The sequence below is a fragment of the Anastrepha obliqua genome, chromosome 3 (assembly GCF_027943255.1).
Source record: "Anastrepha obliqua isolate idAnaObli1 chromosome 3, idAnaObli1_1.0, whole genome shotgun sequence".
NCBI lineage: Eukaryota > Metazoa > Arthropoda > Insecta > Diptera > Tephritidae > Anastrepha > Anastrepha obliqua.
The window spans coordinates 119,858,140-119,875,736 of record NC_072894.1 but is presented as its reverse complement, the minus strand read 5'-3'; the positions used below and the strand labels follow the sequence as shown (position 1 = coordinate 119,875,736).

The 17,597-nt window shown below is 34.3% G+C and overlaps 5 protein-coding genes across 11 annotated transcripts in view; 2 read left to right on the top strand and 3 right to left on the bottom strand.

Annotated features, from left to right (window-relative positions):
- The window catches only part of LOC129240163 (neuronal calcium sensor 2), a 55,067-nt gene extending 47,655 nt beyond the window's left edge, over window positions 1-7,412 (bottom strand). Inside the window, exon 1 of one of the 5 annotated variants that reach the window (XM_054875750.1) lies at window positions 7,302-7,412. The gene's annotated coding sequence lies outside the window, so the exon portion shown is untranslated. Of the gene's footprint in view, window positions 1-7,143; window positions 7,258-7,301 lie in introns of those variants that run through there. The other 4 variants (XM_054875748.1, XM_054875747.1, XM_054875746.1 and 1 more) reach the window with 4 other exon arrangements.
- Window positions 1-7,415, bottom strand: part of LOC129240164 (neurocalcin homolog) — a 72,505-nt gene extending 65,090 nt beyond the window's left edge. Inside the window, exon 1 of one of the 3 annotated variants that reach the window (XM_054875755.1) lies at window positions 7,302-7,415. The gene's annotated coding sequence lies outside the window, so the exon portion shown is untranslated. The other 2 variants (XM_054875754.1, XM_054875752.1) reach the window with 2 other exon arrangements.
- An 839-nt stretch (window positions 7,416-8,254) lies between these two features.
- Window positions 8,255-10,687, top strand: LOC129241274 (ankyrin repeat domain-containing protein 12). Its single transcript, XM_054877519.1, has 3 exons — window positions 8,255-8,529; window positions 8,769-10,420; window positions 10,478-10,687. The coding sequence occupies exons 1-3, from the start codon at window positions 8,397-8,399 to the stop codon at window positions 10,655-10,657; spliced, it is 1,965 nt and encodes a 654-aa protein (XP_054733494.1). The 5' UTR covers window positions 8,255-8,396; the 3' UTR covers window positions 10,658-10,687.
- A 186-nt stretch (window positions 10,688-10,873) lies between these two features.
- On the bottom strand, window positions 10,874-11,944 carry LOC129241275 (uncharacterized). Its single transcript, XM_054877520.1, has 4 exons — window positions 11,796-11,944; window positions 11,500-11,708; window positions 11,189-11,444; window positions 10,874-11,127 (listed from the first exon to the last, which is right to left on the bottom strand). The coding sequence occupies exons 1-4, from the start codon at window positions 11,854-11,856 to the stop codon at window positions 10,952-10,954; spliced, it is 702 nt and encodes a 233-aa protein (XP_054733495.1). The 5' UTR covers window positions 11,857-11,944; the 3' UTR covers window positions 10,874-10,951.
- Window positions 11,945-12,245: 301 nt separating this feature from the next.
- LOC129241021 (signal peptidase complex subunit 3) lies at window positions 12,246-13,166 on the top strand. Its single transcript, XM_054877140.1, has 3 exons — window positions 12,246-12,491; window positions 12,564-12,830; window positions 12,904-13,166. Exons 1-3 carry the CDS (start codon window positions 12,349-12,351, stop codon window positions 13,031-13,033), a joined length of 540 nt encoding a protein of 179 aa, XP_054733115.1. The 5' UTR covers window positions 12,246-12,348; the 3' UTR covers window positions 13,034-13,166.
- Window positions 13,167-17,597: the final 4,431 nt, after the last annotated feature.

Below are 17,597 nucleotides of genomic sequence, written 5' to 3'. Positions count from 1 at the left end.
CCATCGAAAATAAATAAATAATTGGCGCGTACACTTCTATTAGGTATTTGGCCGAGCTCATCCTCCTATTTGTGGTGGGCGTCTCGATGTTGTTCCACAAATACTAGGGACCTACAGTTTTGGAGGAAATGCACTCGGAGGTTTGCTATTGCCTACCGAGGGGCGACCGCTATTAGAAAAAAACGTTTCTATTACTTGATATTCATGCACGGAGATTCGAACCTATGCACTCCCTAAGTTAATTAATAAACGCAAATTAATCATCAGAGAGCTGGCAGAGGACTTGAACATTGCTTTTGGATCCGTTCAGGACATTGTAGTTAATGATTTAGGCTTGCGCCATTTTACTGCAAAGTTAGTCACAATGGATCTGAATTTCACGCAAAAAAGGAACGGCATTAATATCGCCAAAGACATAATTTCCAAAGACTGAATCCGACACAACATTCATAAAATGCAACACTACTGAAAACGAGACGTGAGTTTGTTAGTACGACAAGCAACCCAGACATTAGGCGAATGGGTAGAGATCTGCGAATGAACCAAGTCCAAAAAACCATATAGCCGTCAATCAAAAAAGAAAGCGATGCTTACGGTTTTTATTGATTACAACGGTATTGTACACCACGAATTTTTTGCCAGAAGGTCCGACAGTTAATAAGAAACACCATTTGGGCGTTATAAGATGTTTACGTGAAGCAATTCGCCAAAAATATGAGGATTTGTGCGAAAACAACTCTGGATTCTGCACCATGATAACGCATCGTCGCACAGCGCTATCATTATCCGTGAATTTTTGACCAAGAACATAACGAATACCATCCAAAAGTCACCTGATATGGCTCCCTACGATTTTTTGAATTTGATCGAATCAAAAAACATTTTAACAGCCGAAAGGAAGTAATGGATAAAGAAGAAGCCTTTGATGGCTACACACAAGAAAATATATTATAGTTCCAGAAATGTTTCGAGGGCTGGACCAAACGTTGGCATAAGTGAGTTGCAGTTGATGGGGAGTACTTTGAAGGCGATAATATCATTTTGAGGAATCAACTTGTAGATATTTTGAATCTTCTGAATATATTCCGGGAACTTTTTGATCAAGGTGGTATTCAAACTGGTATAAGCTGATGATATTTACATCATAGACAAAAAATGGTAACCATTTTTTAGAATCATAGTATCGGTAATTTTGAAAGTTAAAAAAGTCAAAAGACATAAAACCGATCAATAACACAGTAATTAACTTAAGCTGGCCATAACTCCAAGCGATTTGTGCCTAGTCCGTAGCACACACACTGTACACAAATCCATAAACCATCATTTAGTTACAATTGTCGCACTGTTAACATTTTTTTATTAACACCTGTAATTTTTCCGCTTACTCTTATCTCGAGGACGGTCAGTAAAAAAATGAGAAAATCCATAAACTAGCACCAAATCCCAGGTAAATGAAAATTTTCAATTACTTTGGATTTGTGCCCGCACTTCGCACCATGGATTTTCTTTCAACTGCAACAAATCGCTTGGAATTGTACCCTGTTCGTAGCCAGCTTTAGCGCCGTTTTCTTATCTTACCAATAGAGTAGGTTTTACTAACCGAGACGATAAATTGTTCCTCGCTTTATAGTACCTTTTGGCTCTTTTCATTTTGTCATCAATCCGACAAACAAAAATTTACCGATTACCAAATTCTAACCAGAGAATGATAAAGTAATGGTTGCCCCAAGACGGTCACCTTTCTCCCTTGATTTTCAACTTCTATATCTGGAAACTTCCTCAACCATCAGCGGGAGTTTCACCGATCTCATATGCTGACGATTGCTCGATATTAGCGCCCGGTACTAACATCGATGGCTTGCGTTCAAAATTGAACTACTACCTCTCTAGACTTTCTCGCTTCTTCACTGCTACTAACCTCCAACTTTCCCCCACCAACATCATCACTCTTAACCCAAGTTACTGGATGTCACCTTTGATAGTTTTCTCTTTCCCGGGGCATACAACCGCAATTATCACTAACTTCCAAAACCGCAAAAAGATCCTCAAATTGTAAGCCAGTAGCTCTTGGGGCAAAAAAATGTTTTTGGTGACATTTAAGGCAATTGGCCGGCGAGTTCTGAACTATGCAGCGCTAATCTGGTTCCCTGGTACTAGTGAACCTCCCCTGCACCTGAAAATTGCTCAAAGCTAAGCCACCTGACGATGTCCGACTTAAATGGCGATTTTATAAACGATATATGGCGTGTTTTGTTTTTGAGTTATCCAGCTCAGTATAACGATCAACTCCCATCATCCTCATCATATCATTTTTATGAGTGCTGCAGCACTAGTATATAACTTCTGTTTTGTCAATACGAAAAAAGAGAAACATAAACACCATTACAATCTTCCGCAAAAATTGTACTCGAAAATGCATTCGTGATACCTACCATAAAACAATATTCAGACAATAACTTCCTTTGAAGGAAAGTATAGACTTGGACTCAATCGTTAAAATAAACAATAACGGATATATTCTATCGGTGTTTCTCAAGAGCTAATCAATTCAAATGTTATCAATTCGCCGAAATGGCTAGCACAAAAATTCTTGGCCATTAGCTATGGTGAAAAACAAAATTGTGCGAACAACTTCGGCTGCCAAGGGCCCTGCCCGCTGGTTTCACACGTATTCACGCAATCCAATCTGTCGTTGTTAAGCTGCAATTAGTGGTACCGTAACCATAACTCCATGGCCGTAACCGTTATCATAGCCGCAACATTACAGTATTAGTCAATTAGTCATGCCGTAACCATACACAATTGATATTGAAGTAGAATTAATGACAACATTTGCATTCTGTCATAAAAACTCAAACAATTTTCTACTAAGTCAATTAATTTTTCGTCGTTCATTTCTAAGATTCAAATTTCTATCGCAAATATGAAAACAAATGCTAAGTATTTCACAGCTGCTTACGGTTACGGGGTTATGGCGTTATGGTCCAGCACCTATATTCGTTTACAGTGATGCCCATATGTTTGTTCAGAACAGATGGCTGCTATGATCACGGTTATAGCTAAATTACGGCACCACTAATTGCAGCTTTAGACGACTACAAAGTAACATGAGCGAAGGTTGTGATTTTTTTGGAATATCACTAATACAATAAATGTTTTTTTTGTAAACACACCTCCTGTTACGTCAGCCCATCAGCTGGTTCTGTGAAACTAGCTGAGAGCCGGCTGATATTGGCCACACCTGTAAACATCTTTTCACCATGGGATCACATCATTGTTGCATTTACGTACAAGGTTTTTATCTGAATCCAGATAATTGCCTTTGCACACAGCTAAAGTGATTTTAAAAATGCATAAAATTTGCCTTTTTTCATCAACAGCTCCTCCATTTATTTAACGCATAAAAATATTATATATATACATATATAATTGGCGCGTACACCTTTTTTGGGTGTTTGGCCGAGCTCCTCCTCCTATTTGTGGTGTGCGTCTTGATGTTGTTCCACAAATGGAGGGACCTACAGTTTCAAGCCGACTCCAAACTGCAGATATTTTTATGAGGAGCTTTTTCATGGCAGAAATACACTCGGAGGTTTGCCATTGCCTGCCGAGGGGCGACCGCTATTAGAAAAATGTTTTTCTTAATTTTGGGGTTTCACCGAGATTCGAACCAACGTTCTCTCTGTGAATTCCGAATGGTAGTCACGCACCAACCCATTCGGCCACGATGTCCGCCGCATGAAAATATTAGTACTGTTATAATTAGCATAAACAGTTTTATTGACGTTTTTTTAATTTTTTTTAGGGGTATATATTCTTTTCTTGTTCCGAAAAAGAGATCGATGATAGTTTAACTATAAAAAAAAGCGTATAAATATTCCTTCTGCATATTTTTTTATATCTATATATATAAAAATGAAATGATGTTCGTTTGTCCGCATTTTTTTGGGCCGATACGAGGCCAATTTTATTCGTTCTTTTTTCATATTATAGTGATCCACTAGGGGAAGGTTTTTAGCAAAAAAAAATTTCTTTTAAATATTTTCTTCATATAAAAAAAAGAAAAAATCAAAATATTGTCCAAAACAAAACTTGCTCGATTGTTAGATTAAAGTAAGTTTCGAATCGACATTCATTTTATGTGTAATTTTATGTGTACAACTTTTTTTGAATTTTTTGTATTTGTATTGTGATACAGAAATGTATTGTATACAGAAATTTCAAATGATTCGAATGAATTTTTTTTTTTTTTTTTTTATTTCTTCCATAAAATATTACACCTGTCGTTAGACAATAAGTAATTTTATTTACAAAAAGATGGAATGAGAGTGATATTGAAGGGCCAATGCCCCCAAGCTAATTTAGAAGAAATATATACATATTATTTAAAAACAAGTGGTTAACAAACAATGACATATACGATTAGTTGACAATTGATTACAAGGATTTTGCAAGATCTGTTGGTGTTTGACGGTTAAGCCGACTTTGGGTAGATTTTTCTTTATTTGGTAGTCTTCTCATCATAGGATTTGTATGCGTTAATATTCTATTTATGTTTCTTCTGCTAGCGCTTTGTATTGTTTCATCAATAGTATCGATGTCAAGGTCGCGATGAATATCTGCGTTAGGTATGTACCAAGGTGCATTAGTTAAGGTCCTAAGTATTTATGAAAATAATGTTTCAATTCAATTGAGCAATGCTTTCTTTGACCAATTCTTTATGGAAATGAATGCGATGTTTTCGGCTATGAACAAATGTTGGAATCGAATGAAAAAGGAAAGAAACGCGAAATGATAAAAAAAATTCTTGGAAAATTTAAAATGAATGGTGCTTCATTGGAAAAATTCAAAGGTAATAAGAACATACACAAGATAAAGTTAGAATTCGAATTTTTAGATTTATTTTGTTTATTTCTCATTTTTTCAGAAGTACACCACACAACAACTCATTCCAACTCTGATTTTGAAATCCTGTTGGAATTGGTGATCGATAATTTTGTCACTATAATGGTCAATGGAAATTTGCGTGTATCAGACCCTGCATATTATTGACCATATCAGCTTTTTATGGAACATATGGACCAAATAATTTAGTTTTGTTTTGATTTTTTGCAACATTTTGGTTTTCAGTTAATACAATAAAAACAATACTGTTTTTTCGTGAACACAAAATTCTAAATTTATTACGTTGTTTGTTTAGAATTTTTTTAGAAAAAAAGTAAATTTTTTGGTTTTGAGGAAATTTGTTTATTGTTGCTATTTGTGAAAGCGTAGATATTTGTAAGTATTTGACTATAATCCTAAAAGTTAATGGAATACCACTATGACACATAAAAAACATTTTTTCAAATGGGTGTTTTTCGAAAATTATAAAAAAAAATGTTTTCAAAAATTTTGAAGAAATAAAGTAAAATAAAAAAATTTTGAAAGCATGAAATTTTTTCAAAACCAAATTTTCCTCAAAAAGATAAAATAAATTTCTTCGAAGAGGTGTTTTTCTAAAATTACAAAAAAAAAATTTCAAAAATTTTAAACAAATAAAATAAAATAAAACTTTTTCAAGGGTATGAAATTTTTTCAAAACAAAATTTTCTGAAAACCAAACAAAATTAAAAAAAAAAATGGTGTTTTCAAAGCATTTCATATTCCACTATTAATAGAGAATAAATTTTTTCGATGGGGTGTTTTTCAAAGCGGAAAAAAATCTTTTTTAACAAATCAATTTAAACTTTTACAAAAGTATGAAATTTTTTCAAGAACAAAATTTTCTCAAAAACGTTAAATTAAAAAAAAAATTGTTTTTTCAAAATATTTAATTTTCAGCAATTAACTGAGAAGAAATTTGTTAGAGCGAAATGTTTTTCAAAACTTCAAAAAACACTTTTTAACCAAAAAAAATAAACCTTTTTTCAAAAACAACAGGAATGATAACATTGCCTAACAATTTCTGCACTTTTGCACAGTCTAAAGAGGCATTGATACAGAGTGTATTTCCAAACATAGTTCAACATTACAAAAACCATGATTGACTCAACGAAAGAGCAATTTTAGCTGGGAAAAATAAGGACGTCAATGATATAAATTCAGCTATTTTAGATCAAATACCTGGTGACATAGTTGCGTATAAGTCAATGGACACTATTACTGATCAAGATGAGGTCGTAAATTATCCAACTGAATTCTTAAACTCACTCGATTTGCCAGGCTTACCACCTCATAATTTACGATTAAAGATTGGAGCACCGATTATTATGCTGCGCAATAGTAATGTGCCCCGACTTTGCAACGGTACCAGACTCGCTGTGAAGAAGCTAATGGGTAACGTTATCGAAGCAACAATTTTGAAAGGGAAGTACAAAGGAGAAGACATTTTGATACCCTGAATTCCACTGATTCCGGCGGATTTACCATTCGATTTCAAACGTTTGCAGTTCCCTATTCGCCTTGCCTTCGCTATGAGAATTAATAAGGCGCAAGGACAGTCTCTACAAATGTGCGGTATTAATTTAGAATACCCAATTTTTTCTCATGGACAATTGTATGTAGCTTGCTCACGAGTTGGCAAACCATCGTCATTATTCACGCGAAAGATGAAAAAACCAAAAACGTTGTCTACCAAAAAGTGTTACAATAAAGTTCGAATGAAATTGTATCAAAGAATTTGCTTTGTTTGGTATTAATTTTATTCTCTTTCAGCAAATCATTGAATTCATCGTCTAGCGAAGCGGGCGAGGGTACGCTAGGTCTAAATAAAAAAGCTTTATTATATCATAAGAGTCTAGGTAATAATGCTTTGTTTTGCAGCGAAATTTGGGCACATTTTAACATCTTAAGTAACACACCATTTCTAAAAGATATAAATTTCCCGCGATCAACTGCTTTTTACAAATGTGAACACAAAAACAGTAAATATTGGCGAATGATTGTCATTATCACAAACGACTCCACGTATACGAATTAATGTACATATGTGTGTGCAAACATCCCTTTTTGTATTGAATTATTATCTAGTATACGCTGCCGCTATGGTGGCGCCCACTTCTGAACAACGCAGCCTCCTCTTTGTATCATTAGTATGCATATGTATATCGTTTTTTCTACGCTGTTTGCTTATTTGGCCAATCCAATTTTGGCCACACTTACCAATTACTTAATTAACGCTATAAGTTCGTCTTACATGCGGTGATGATGGTTGTATATTTTTTCTGCGTTAACATTGTGCATTATTAAGACACAGTAGAGTTTACACAAACTATTGAAAAATCAATAACATATTTTGAACACTTTAATCAAACACGTACTTCGTTAATCAATTGTATAGGCCAGCGTAACGTAACAGAATTTGTTATGTGAGCATTATTTTCTACAACAAATCAATGCGATAAATACAAACTTTCCAACTATTTAGTGTTTCTACTTTTGTTTGCAAAAAAGCGATAAATATTAAGTGGAGCACACCAGGTGATACACAATAATCCTGATGGAACAAAAAGAAAACTGACAAATCATAAATAGTTTATAATACGCGACAAGGTGCTAAAGATACTTGAAAAAATCTAATTTCATATGCTGACAGAATTTAAATCGTGTACATACAGCAGATAAATTTTATAATTAAATATGAAATTACTTGATACTATTTCCAAATGTGTGTTTAAGAAGCAGGTGATCACCAGAACATGTGAAAGCAAATGAGCGATATTTCAGAAATTTTTTCAATATTTACTAAAACTCTCCGAAAAGAGCACAGCAAATCCTGTATGTATTGGATAAAACAATTGCAAAAGGGTACACATCTAATCTGGCCCATAAACTCCTAGGAATGGTAATTGCTTATATCTTTTGAAATGCTTCGGTAATACTGGTAATTTATCTATAAATTTCTTAAAGATAGAATCCCAAAAAAATAAAAACAGTTCACGGATTTTAACAAATATAGTAAAAAAAACAAATATATTTGAATAAGCAATAGATTTTATATAATACAGTTTCGAAATACATTTATTTTCATTACCTTTTTAGGATGCCCTTTGAGATAACTCAAGGAAAAAACGGAGGTTGTCTTACAACTGTAGGTCCCTTAATCTGTGGAATAACATAAAATTTGGCCAGATGTTTTGCAATTATTATTGTTGCTCAAATTGTAAAATGTCAAAAAAAAAATTAAAATTCTGATAGGCTTATTAGAAATAAAATCACATTTATTTGTGAACACCTTATGCTTGCTTCAAGATCTAAGTCGTTCCTGAAACATTATATTGTCAATTGTACTAAATTTGATGAGAAAGGTTGAGTGTGCATATTTAGGTTCATTTTCCTTTCAAAACATTTTACTATTTTGTTTCTTTGGGAATTTAACTTTTGATATTTTGGGCACGCAATATTACTAAGATATTATGCCACCCCCAAGACCAAGGGGAGTGGGATATAATACAGGAGTCACAACATCAAGGCCCAGCCCGAATACACCGATGTCTGAGAGACAGCAAATGGCACTGCTTATTCAGATGACGGCGAACTCGACAACAGGTAAACTGTAGATTAAAATCACGGATAATTTAAAATGTATCGCCGAGTGTATTTCTGCTATGAAAAAACTCCTCGTAAAAAAGATCTGCGGTTCGGAATCGGCTGTAGGTCCCTCCATTTGTGGAATAACATCAAGACGCATGCCAAACACCCAAATATATATATGTATATAGTGTAGAATTATGGAGAACCCACGAATCATTTGCAGAGAGTAATACCAATAAAACATTAATTTTCAGAGGCCTCAAGATCGCACATCAAGAAGAATGAACATAAGAAAGGTGATGACGCCGAAGATGTTAGCTCCGCTGAAAAGCACGATCACTCCGAGACAAGTCGCGACAAATTAACTACTGACGAAATAAATTCCGAAAGCAAGAGTGAACATGATGGCATTGGCAGTGCAGATACGCCTTCCTCCAGTCAAGGTAAACGAAATTTCTCAGATGTGGATGAAGACGATTTTGATGATTGCGATGATGTGAAGAAAAAAAAACGCAAAGAAGTAGATGTCGGAAAAGATTCTAAACCTTCTTCAACCGCACGTTTACCAGGCAGAACAGAAAAGGCAATTAAGCAAACTTCAGCGGCTAAAGGTTCGCCGAATCCTAGCAAAAATTCAAGTTCAACAGAAAAGGATCAGTCTGACCTGGCAAAATCTAGTTTTGCAAAGCAATTTGAAGCCGACGCCGAGGATGAAGAATTCAAAATGTCAGACTCAATATATAGTGGTGGTTTAAAAGTACCGCCCTTAAAAATTGTTATTCCACAGCAGAACTGTTCTATAGATACGGACGGAAATTTATCACGTACCGGGAAAATTAACACATCGCGCAATGCTGCCCTACCCTATGTTGTGAGTTCGAACACAAATGATTCCAGCGAGCGTGAAGCACAATGCAGCAGTCCACATGAAAGTCCGATAAAAATAAATAATATATGCACTGTTATGGACGAGAAGAATATGAAATTATTAAATGAGGAGAAAAATCTGCATCGTGTGCTGCGCAGTTCGCATCGTAGTGGTATTACTAGTGCTGAACGGAGCTCTAACAACTCCTCACCACAAATGCAAAGCAGCTCACCTTCGCCAGCTTCATCCAATGCAAACGATGGAACTACGGATAATAAACTTTCCTTTACAAACGTTGGTGCAAGTCCGCTACAACAAAATCACGCTTATGAGAATGAGAACATCGTTAATTTACCAAGTCCATCTACTTCATCGACATCCTCATCGAAGGATGTACACTCACATAGTGTCGAATTGCATCCACGCAAGCGTAAAATACGCTCAAAACATGATGACAGTCATACCAACAAAAACAATGGCAATCATAATTCCAACACAGAAGCATCCTCAACAATTTCAGAATCACATTCACATGACTTTCCATTTACAAATTGTTTCCAAATGTATCTGAATATACGAAGACAGATTGAGAAAAAGTGGCGGAATATGTATCCGATCAAACCACGACCTCCGCAAGGCTACAACGAATATCTACTAAACAAGAAAACCTATCTATTGGCCAGTAATGAAAAGAAGGTTGAAACAAAAGCACCAAATACGGTACCGCTAAAAATGCAAGAAATATATCATTTGCAAGAGCAAGAACGCAATGCATTGCTACAGCGCCATATTGTAGAACGGGAAAAATTGTGCTTGAATGTTGAACAGGAAATGATTCGAGTTCATTCGAAAGCAGCGCGTAATATCTCATGCCAGCCGGTGCCATATTCAGTATGCACACTTCTTAAAGATGAAGAAGTATATAATATACCGACTTCTGAGCAGGATGAAAAAGATAAAAATGCGCGATATCGTTTCAATGGACGACAGCTACTGAGTTGGTTGCAAGATGTCGATGATAAATGGGATAAAATTAAGGTAAGGCATCATTTTACACAAACCAATCGTTCAGTAATTACCATGTACAATTTTCAGGAAGCTATGGTTTTGCGTCATCACAATGAAGCTGAAAGCCTTCATGCAGTACAGATGATGGACTGGGATATTGCACTAAAGAAACATAAATTATGGGACTACAAATGTGAAACTGTCACTGATAAAAACCATGTACCCATAGTACATGTCAGCGATGACTTTGATCTTTTACCAGCTTAAACTTATCCAAAATAAAGTGATATAAAAACATATATATGTTCTAAATCCGTGCTTTATTGCACAATATATGTATATTTAGATAATAAGTCACCCACCACTACTAGTGATTTTCATATTTTCAGCATCGCTGGTTTCGCCATGAGTGCAGTTGTTTAAAAAACTACTGATGTCTAAAACGCACGTGTGGAGACTGGGTTCAAGAAATTCATAAGTACCTAGTTTTTGACTACTTAGGAAACAAGATAGTGTTGCCTAGTATTTTAATTAAGTTTTCTCAAAATACATTTATCACATTTAATCTTCGTTCATCATTTGAATAAATAGCTCTGCTAATTTTTCTGCTTCATCAAGCATTTGGTCTCTTTCCATTCCACTCGACATTAGTTTAAAATTTTGCATGCTTGTGATCAAATTTTCAAAGCTCTCCAACTGTTCCTCCATATCATTATCAAGAGCGTCTGCATTACCTCCTTAAAATATTATTTCATGATTTCTTTACTTTTAATCAGCGTTCTGCAAAAATAATCTTACCAGGTACTTTTATATTTGACCAAATGTTATTTTTCAATACTTCAACAACTTCCTGATAGCCAGAGGTTTCACCTTTATCTTCTTCATTGCATAGCTCTATTACATCAAACTGAAATTTACAATCTTCTTTGACACTTTCGTAAGTCAGGCCTTGCTTAGTATCGTCGAAGAGTTTACTAGTTAAAAATAACCCCATCTCAATGTCATTGTTAGTCACAAGACTGCAGAAGTCAGGTATCTGATGCTTAAATGATTTCTAAAAATAAACAATACTTTAATTTTGTTAACTTATAAGCTGTATAGCAAATTACATTATCTGGGTCAAAGTAAACAATCAACACCTCTGTCGCCTTCAGAACCTCTTCTGGCATTTCGCTGACGTTTCCTTCATAAGGTAACAAAGCAATGGTATTTTCATAATATTTTGTTTTAAGGTCGCATAAATACGTCAAATACGTGGATGTGCCAAGGGAGATATTCTCCGTGTTATCAATATGATTTCCATTTGTGGTGAGGATATCTGAGACAGAGACAATTTATTCATTATATTTTCAGTCACTACCGTCACCATAAATTATGATTTTATATTTATTAAGTTACAAAATACCTTTAACTATCTTTGCTGCCTCCTCTTCTCCATTTGAGGTTACAATAACTATTGGCTTCATTATCACTTTCAATTAGCAATCGAAAAACATTAACATTTATACACCCACAATTGTTTACGTTTTGTTATATCAAAAAGGTTGCAGGAGAATCAATTGGCCCTTGCCTATAGCATGCTCCAAATGACAATTTTTTTCGACCAGAATAATATCTCCCTGTTTATACTCAAGATATCATTACAAAGTTTTAGTCAAATATGTGTATATTCAAATGTTACATTCGAATTTAAATAATTCAACGTATTTATATTAATTTATGAATGAATTTAGCATTAAATTGATTTTTTAGGCGCGTATGAACAATATAGGTATATTTACACTTGGTACTTTAAAATCAAGTTTTCTGAATCTCTCTGTACCGTACTGTGAGTCTTGTTCCATCGTACGTTTAGTATTTGACAAGTTGCGGCATTTCTCGACGTGTCAAAAGTCGCTTTATCCGAATACGTGTAGTTAGTTTAAATAATTCCTCTTGTATTAATAAAATAAATCAAAATGCATACTGTATTAACTCGGGGAAATGCCACCGTTGCTTACTCACTAAGTGTTTTGGCCTGCTTAACATTTTGTTGCTTTCTTTCAACTGTCTTCCTCGACAGCAGGACAACTGCACACGTAAACACTGTAAAAGTGCTAGTGTAAGTATACTTGTACTTGAACCGCGACTGAAAATTGTATAATGTATATATAAATTTATTGACATATTTTAGTAAAAATGTGCCCGACTATGGCGCTTCTCGTGAAAAACATGATTTGGGTTTTCTCACCTTCGATCTGGAGACAAATCTGACTAGTCTCTTTAACTGGAACGTAAAGCAATTATTCCTTTACCTGACCGCCGAATATAAAACTCAGGACAATGTTCTAAATCAGGTTGTACTGTGGGATAAAATAATTTTGCGTGGTGAAAATTCCGCGCTAGACTTTAAGAATATGAACACTAAATATTACTTTTGGGATGATGGCAATGGTTTGAAGTAAGTGAATTTAGTTTGCAGTTTTACTTAAAAAATTTAATATGTGCCATGTATTTATTTTTTCCATGCGTAGGAACAATAAAAATGTTTCATTATACTTATCATGGAATATTATCCCGAATGCTGGTTTGTTACCTACTATCAAATCACTTGGCTCTCACACATTTAAATTTCCCGCTGAATATTCCATAGCTGCAGTGTAGAAATATTTAGAAGCAAGCTGCTAACTTAAGTTTCAACAACTTGAAAAAACATTTATGTATATCATATATTATGTACTTTGTAATTTGGATCCTAAATAAATATAAAAACTAGAAATCTATAATATAAAAATAAGTCCGGTTTTCCTTCTTAACGCTATAACTCCGTTCTTTCAAACGCTAACTTAAAACCGGTATTGTGTTCACTGTGAAATTGAGGTTAAAGTTATTCGTTTCCTAACAGTTCAATTGGAAACCATCAAATTAATTACATACGCGTGTTGTGCAAATTTTTATTCAACTTCAACAGCAGGCATTTGTCCTTAAGGTGGTAAGTTGAACTGTGTAAATTATGTGGATCGTGCAAAAATTTTTTTTCAAAATTGCAAGAGCACAATTTAAAAATTCAAGCGAAAATGCAAGTGACTACGCTATTGGCGCAGTGCTGTTGCAACAAGGACAGCCGGTATGCTATATTATATTTCCAGAACTCTTAATAATCATGAGCAAAATTATGCTACCATCCATAAAGAGTTTCTGGCTATTATTTATGCAATCACATACTTCAGACCATACATACATATGTATATGGAAATAAATTTAAAATAGTCACTGACCACTGCCCAATTGTATATTTAAATAATAAATATGTGGTGGCTTTTAAAATTACAAAAATACGATTATGAAATAGAGTATGTGAAAGGAAAAAATAATGTAGTCGCAGATTTTTTGAGCAGAATTGAAAATGCTCCGAAAATAAATGAGAATAACGATAAAAAATCGAATTTTGAAATGTCTGATACGATACATTCCGCAGAGGAAGAGTTATTGGAGCATTTTGCTGTAAAGAGATTGTCAATAAATATAAGACACAAATTATAATAATATATAGCCCTGAAGCTGAAGTTAAGACATTGCATGGTAAGGAAAATAATTGAGGTTGACCCACTGCATAGTGAAAACACATTAAGAATTATATGTGAGAGGCACATTGGGGGCGGCAAGGTAGGAATCTTTTCTGAAGTTGAAGAGCGGGATTATCATAAAATTTAACTGTTGTTGATGTCCATGTTCTCCTGTAATAGCAAACTGGAATTCGTAAAGTGTACAAAAAGAGCAACAGATATATTGCAGGAAGAAGAACTGCATAGACAAATGTCTTTTCTGTCACAGTAATGAGTCGATACACAGTGGCATTGGAGAAACATACAACACATTGAAAGACAAAATATTTTACCCTAAATTCAGGGAGCATATTCAGTTAATAATAAATAACTGTGAAAAATTCCAACAAATAAAATACGATAGGAAACCAATAAAGTCTAAATTCAATTTGTCAGAAACCCCTACGGATAAAAACGAAATTATATATTGACTAGCAAACCCGGCCCCTTCGCTGGGCACACTAAAATAGAATAGAAATGGTTTAGAACAGAAAATATATGGTTTTCATATTATTTATTTCTTTATTCAAGCGCATTGTTTTTGAGTAAATATAAAATATAAATTGAAAATCAGGAAAAGGAAGATTGTTTTTAAATTTCAAATCAACGCATATGAATAAACAATCGTCTTTTTTCCTGATCATCCATGCATTTTTCGTTTCAATTTATATGTTTTATTAAGCATTGGAGCTTTTTTAACCATTATCCATTTATATTTTTCAAAAAAAAAAACAAACAAAAAAAATTGTTTTTACCACGAACACATAATTTCATTCGGATTTCACATTAAATTCTCAAATTTCGTAAGAAATTATTCACTGTTCCAAAATCCACTCCAAAAAAATTCACAAACAATTTTTACATGTTGCACTTACGTTTTTTCCTTATGGCATCCAAATCAGAAAGAAATATTGACACATTGTAACTCACACTGTCAATTTGACAGTTCAGTTCCGCCCCAAGCGTTAAAAAAATAAGCAACATTATGGCTGGCTGAAAAGAACGCTGTACCCGTTGCCACTGCTCCGAATTACAACCAAACTTTACGAAACCCATTTTCAATACTTACTTAACAATGTGTGTAAGTTTGGTTTAATTCGGTTCAAAGACACGGCGGGTCCACGTTTTGGCATATATTTCCAGACCCTAGTCATCAATAGGTATGAAAATTACCCCGTATTAAAGCACTTATCAACAGCTTTCATTTGATATCCTATTGTACAAACACATTCTGGGGTCCACGTTTTGGTCTCTATCTCGAGACCCTAGTCACGGAGCGGATGGAAATACTCTGAACTAAGGCATTCACCAACAGCTTCCATTTGATACCCATATTGTACATACACAACCAAAGGTTACCCGGGTCCACGTTTTGACCTATATCTCGAGACCCCAGTCACGGAGCGGCATGAAAAATACTCTGTACTAAAGCATTCACCAACAGCTTCAATTTGATATCCATATTGTATAAACACATTCTAGGGTCCACGTTTTGGTCTCTATCTCGAGACCCTAGTCACGGAGCGGATGGAAATACTCTGAACTAAAGCATTCACCAACAGCTTCAATTTGATACCCATATTGTCCATACACATCCGAAGGTTACCGAAGGGTCCACGTTTTGACCTATATCTCGAGCCCTATCCACCAATATGTATCCAAACTATACGGAAACCATCTTCAATACCTTCTTAACAATGTGTGTAAGTTTGGTTTAATTCGGTGCAGACACGGCCGGTTAGCGAACAGACACAAAAAGTTGACTTTATTTTATATATAAGATTTTTTTCAGTTTGTGTCCGAAAAATCCAAATATCTTACGGAACCCTATTTTTTCCAAAATAAAATATAATCCATGTTACTCGTGGATAATGTAGCTTTCGAATGGTGAAAGAATTTTTAAAATCGGTCCAGTAGTTTTTGAGCCTATTCGTTACAAACAAACAAACAAACAAAGTTTTCCTCTTTATAATATTAGTATAGATATATTTCATTTCAACAAACATTCGTTTGTTACCACAATAGATAAATTGACCAAATAGGAATTGGAGGTCAAAGAAAACTATATTGATAGAACAGCTCGCTAAATTCGGAAAACCGAAGAAAGAAATAATGGATAATGAGTTTAGAGCAGATCAATGAATACAATATTTAAATACTGAAAACCATCTAACAAAACCCAATAATCACACTGGTTATGCAGACATTGAGAGACTTCACTCAACCCTGTTGGAGAAACTAATAGGAATTGATGATGCAAGTCTTTCAACGTAAATGAGGATGCAATCGTTATAGCGAACTATAATGATCGATATCACTCAACCATCAAATGTTCTCTAAGGTTCGCCAAAGAAAGCATTTGTCCATCCACATTATAATGCAGACAAACAAACATACTGGTGTCAACATTCAAGTATGCAAAAAATACTTTAGTGAAACCAGATATGGAAAAGAAAACAAAGTAAATTATTTGGACGGTGCTGAGTAGGATAATAAATATTTAGATCGTAAATATGTATGTTCTTAGGGTGTATTTAACCCTTTCGCTACATCTTTTTATTGCGCCATCCAAAAAGTTCAAATTTTTGTCTGAGTATTTATTTTAGGACCAATAACAATACAAATAAATTTTTTTGTTTATTTTTTTTGCTAAGTGCTTTTTTTAATGTTGCCATATGGCAACAAATGTTTTGTATTCGTTTCAATTGCAAATAAACTTCTTCTGCAATCTAATGCAAGTTAACACCTTACGAGAAATTTGTTGCCATATGGCAACAAGCTCAGTTTTAAAAATTAACACAGCTTTTAAAGCTGCGAGCGAAAAAATATTTATATGCCAAATGACAGATTGAACATTTTTCTATATACTTTATTCAAAAATTGTTGAAAACATTTGCCAAAAATGCCTCAAAAATCTAAAAATGCAAAATACAAATTTCAGAGCGAAGTGCTATATGCCAGAAGGCTTTCTTTAAAAATGTTGTATTACCGATAGATAATGTGCGGTTATTATTTATTTTATTTCTGTTTAACCATTAAACTTCAATTTTTGAAAATATGTAACAAAAAGTTGATATTTTTTGCAAGAGAGTGTTGACGGCTTTTTAAAGTTTACTGCTGCCATAAGGCAACAATATCGCGAAAGGGTTAAGATTTAAGAAATAAGAAAAGGCAGTTGTTGTCGAGCAGCGAGGAAGATCAGTCATGGTCGCTTAACTTTTTATTGGCAGTTGTTGCCCAGCATTAAGGAAGACCGGTCATGGTCGCTTAACATTTCAAATAATAAATCGATTGAAAAACTATTTAATTAATGTTTATTATTTAACCCCGGTTAACAATACCGCAACCAAATGTTCACATAGAAAGTGACAAACATAACTCGCGCAACATTTGCCGAATTTTCGACACTTCAAACGTGATGCTTTTGACAATGTTGCCAGAATTTTACATCGAATGTGATATTTTCACAAATCATGCAACACTGCGGTTGTGATTGAAGCTCGAACAAGCCCTAAGTTACTTTTTTATTACAATGAGATTCAACGAGTTTCTGCATAAATATAGTAAACGAAAAGATTTCACTACAAATGACCCGTTTCTCGCTGCAATTCATTCAATTGACC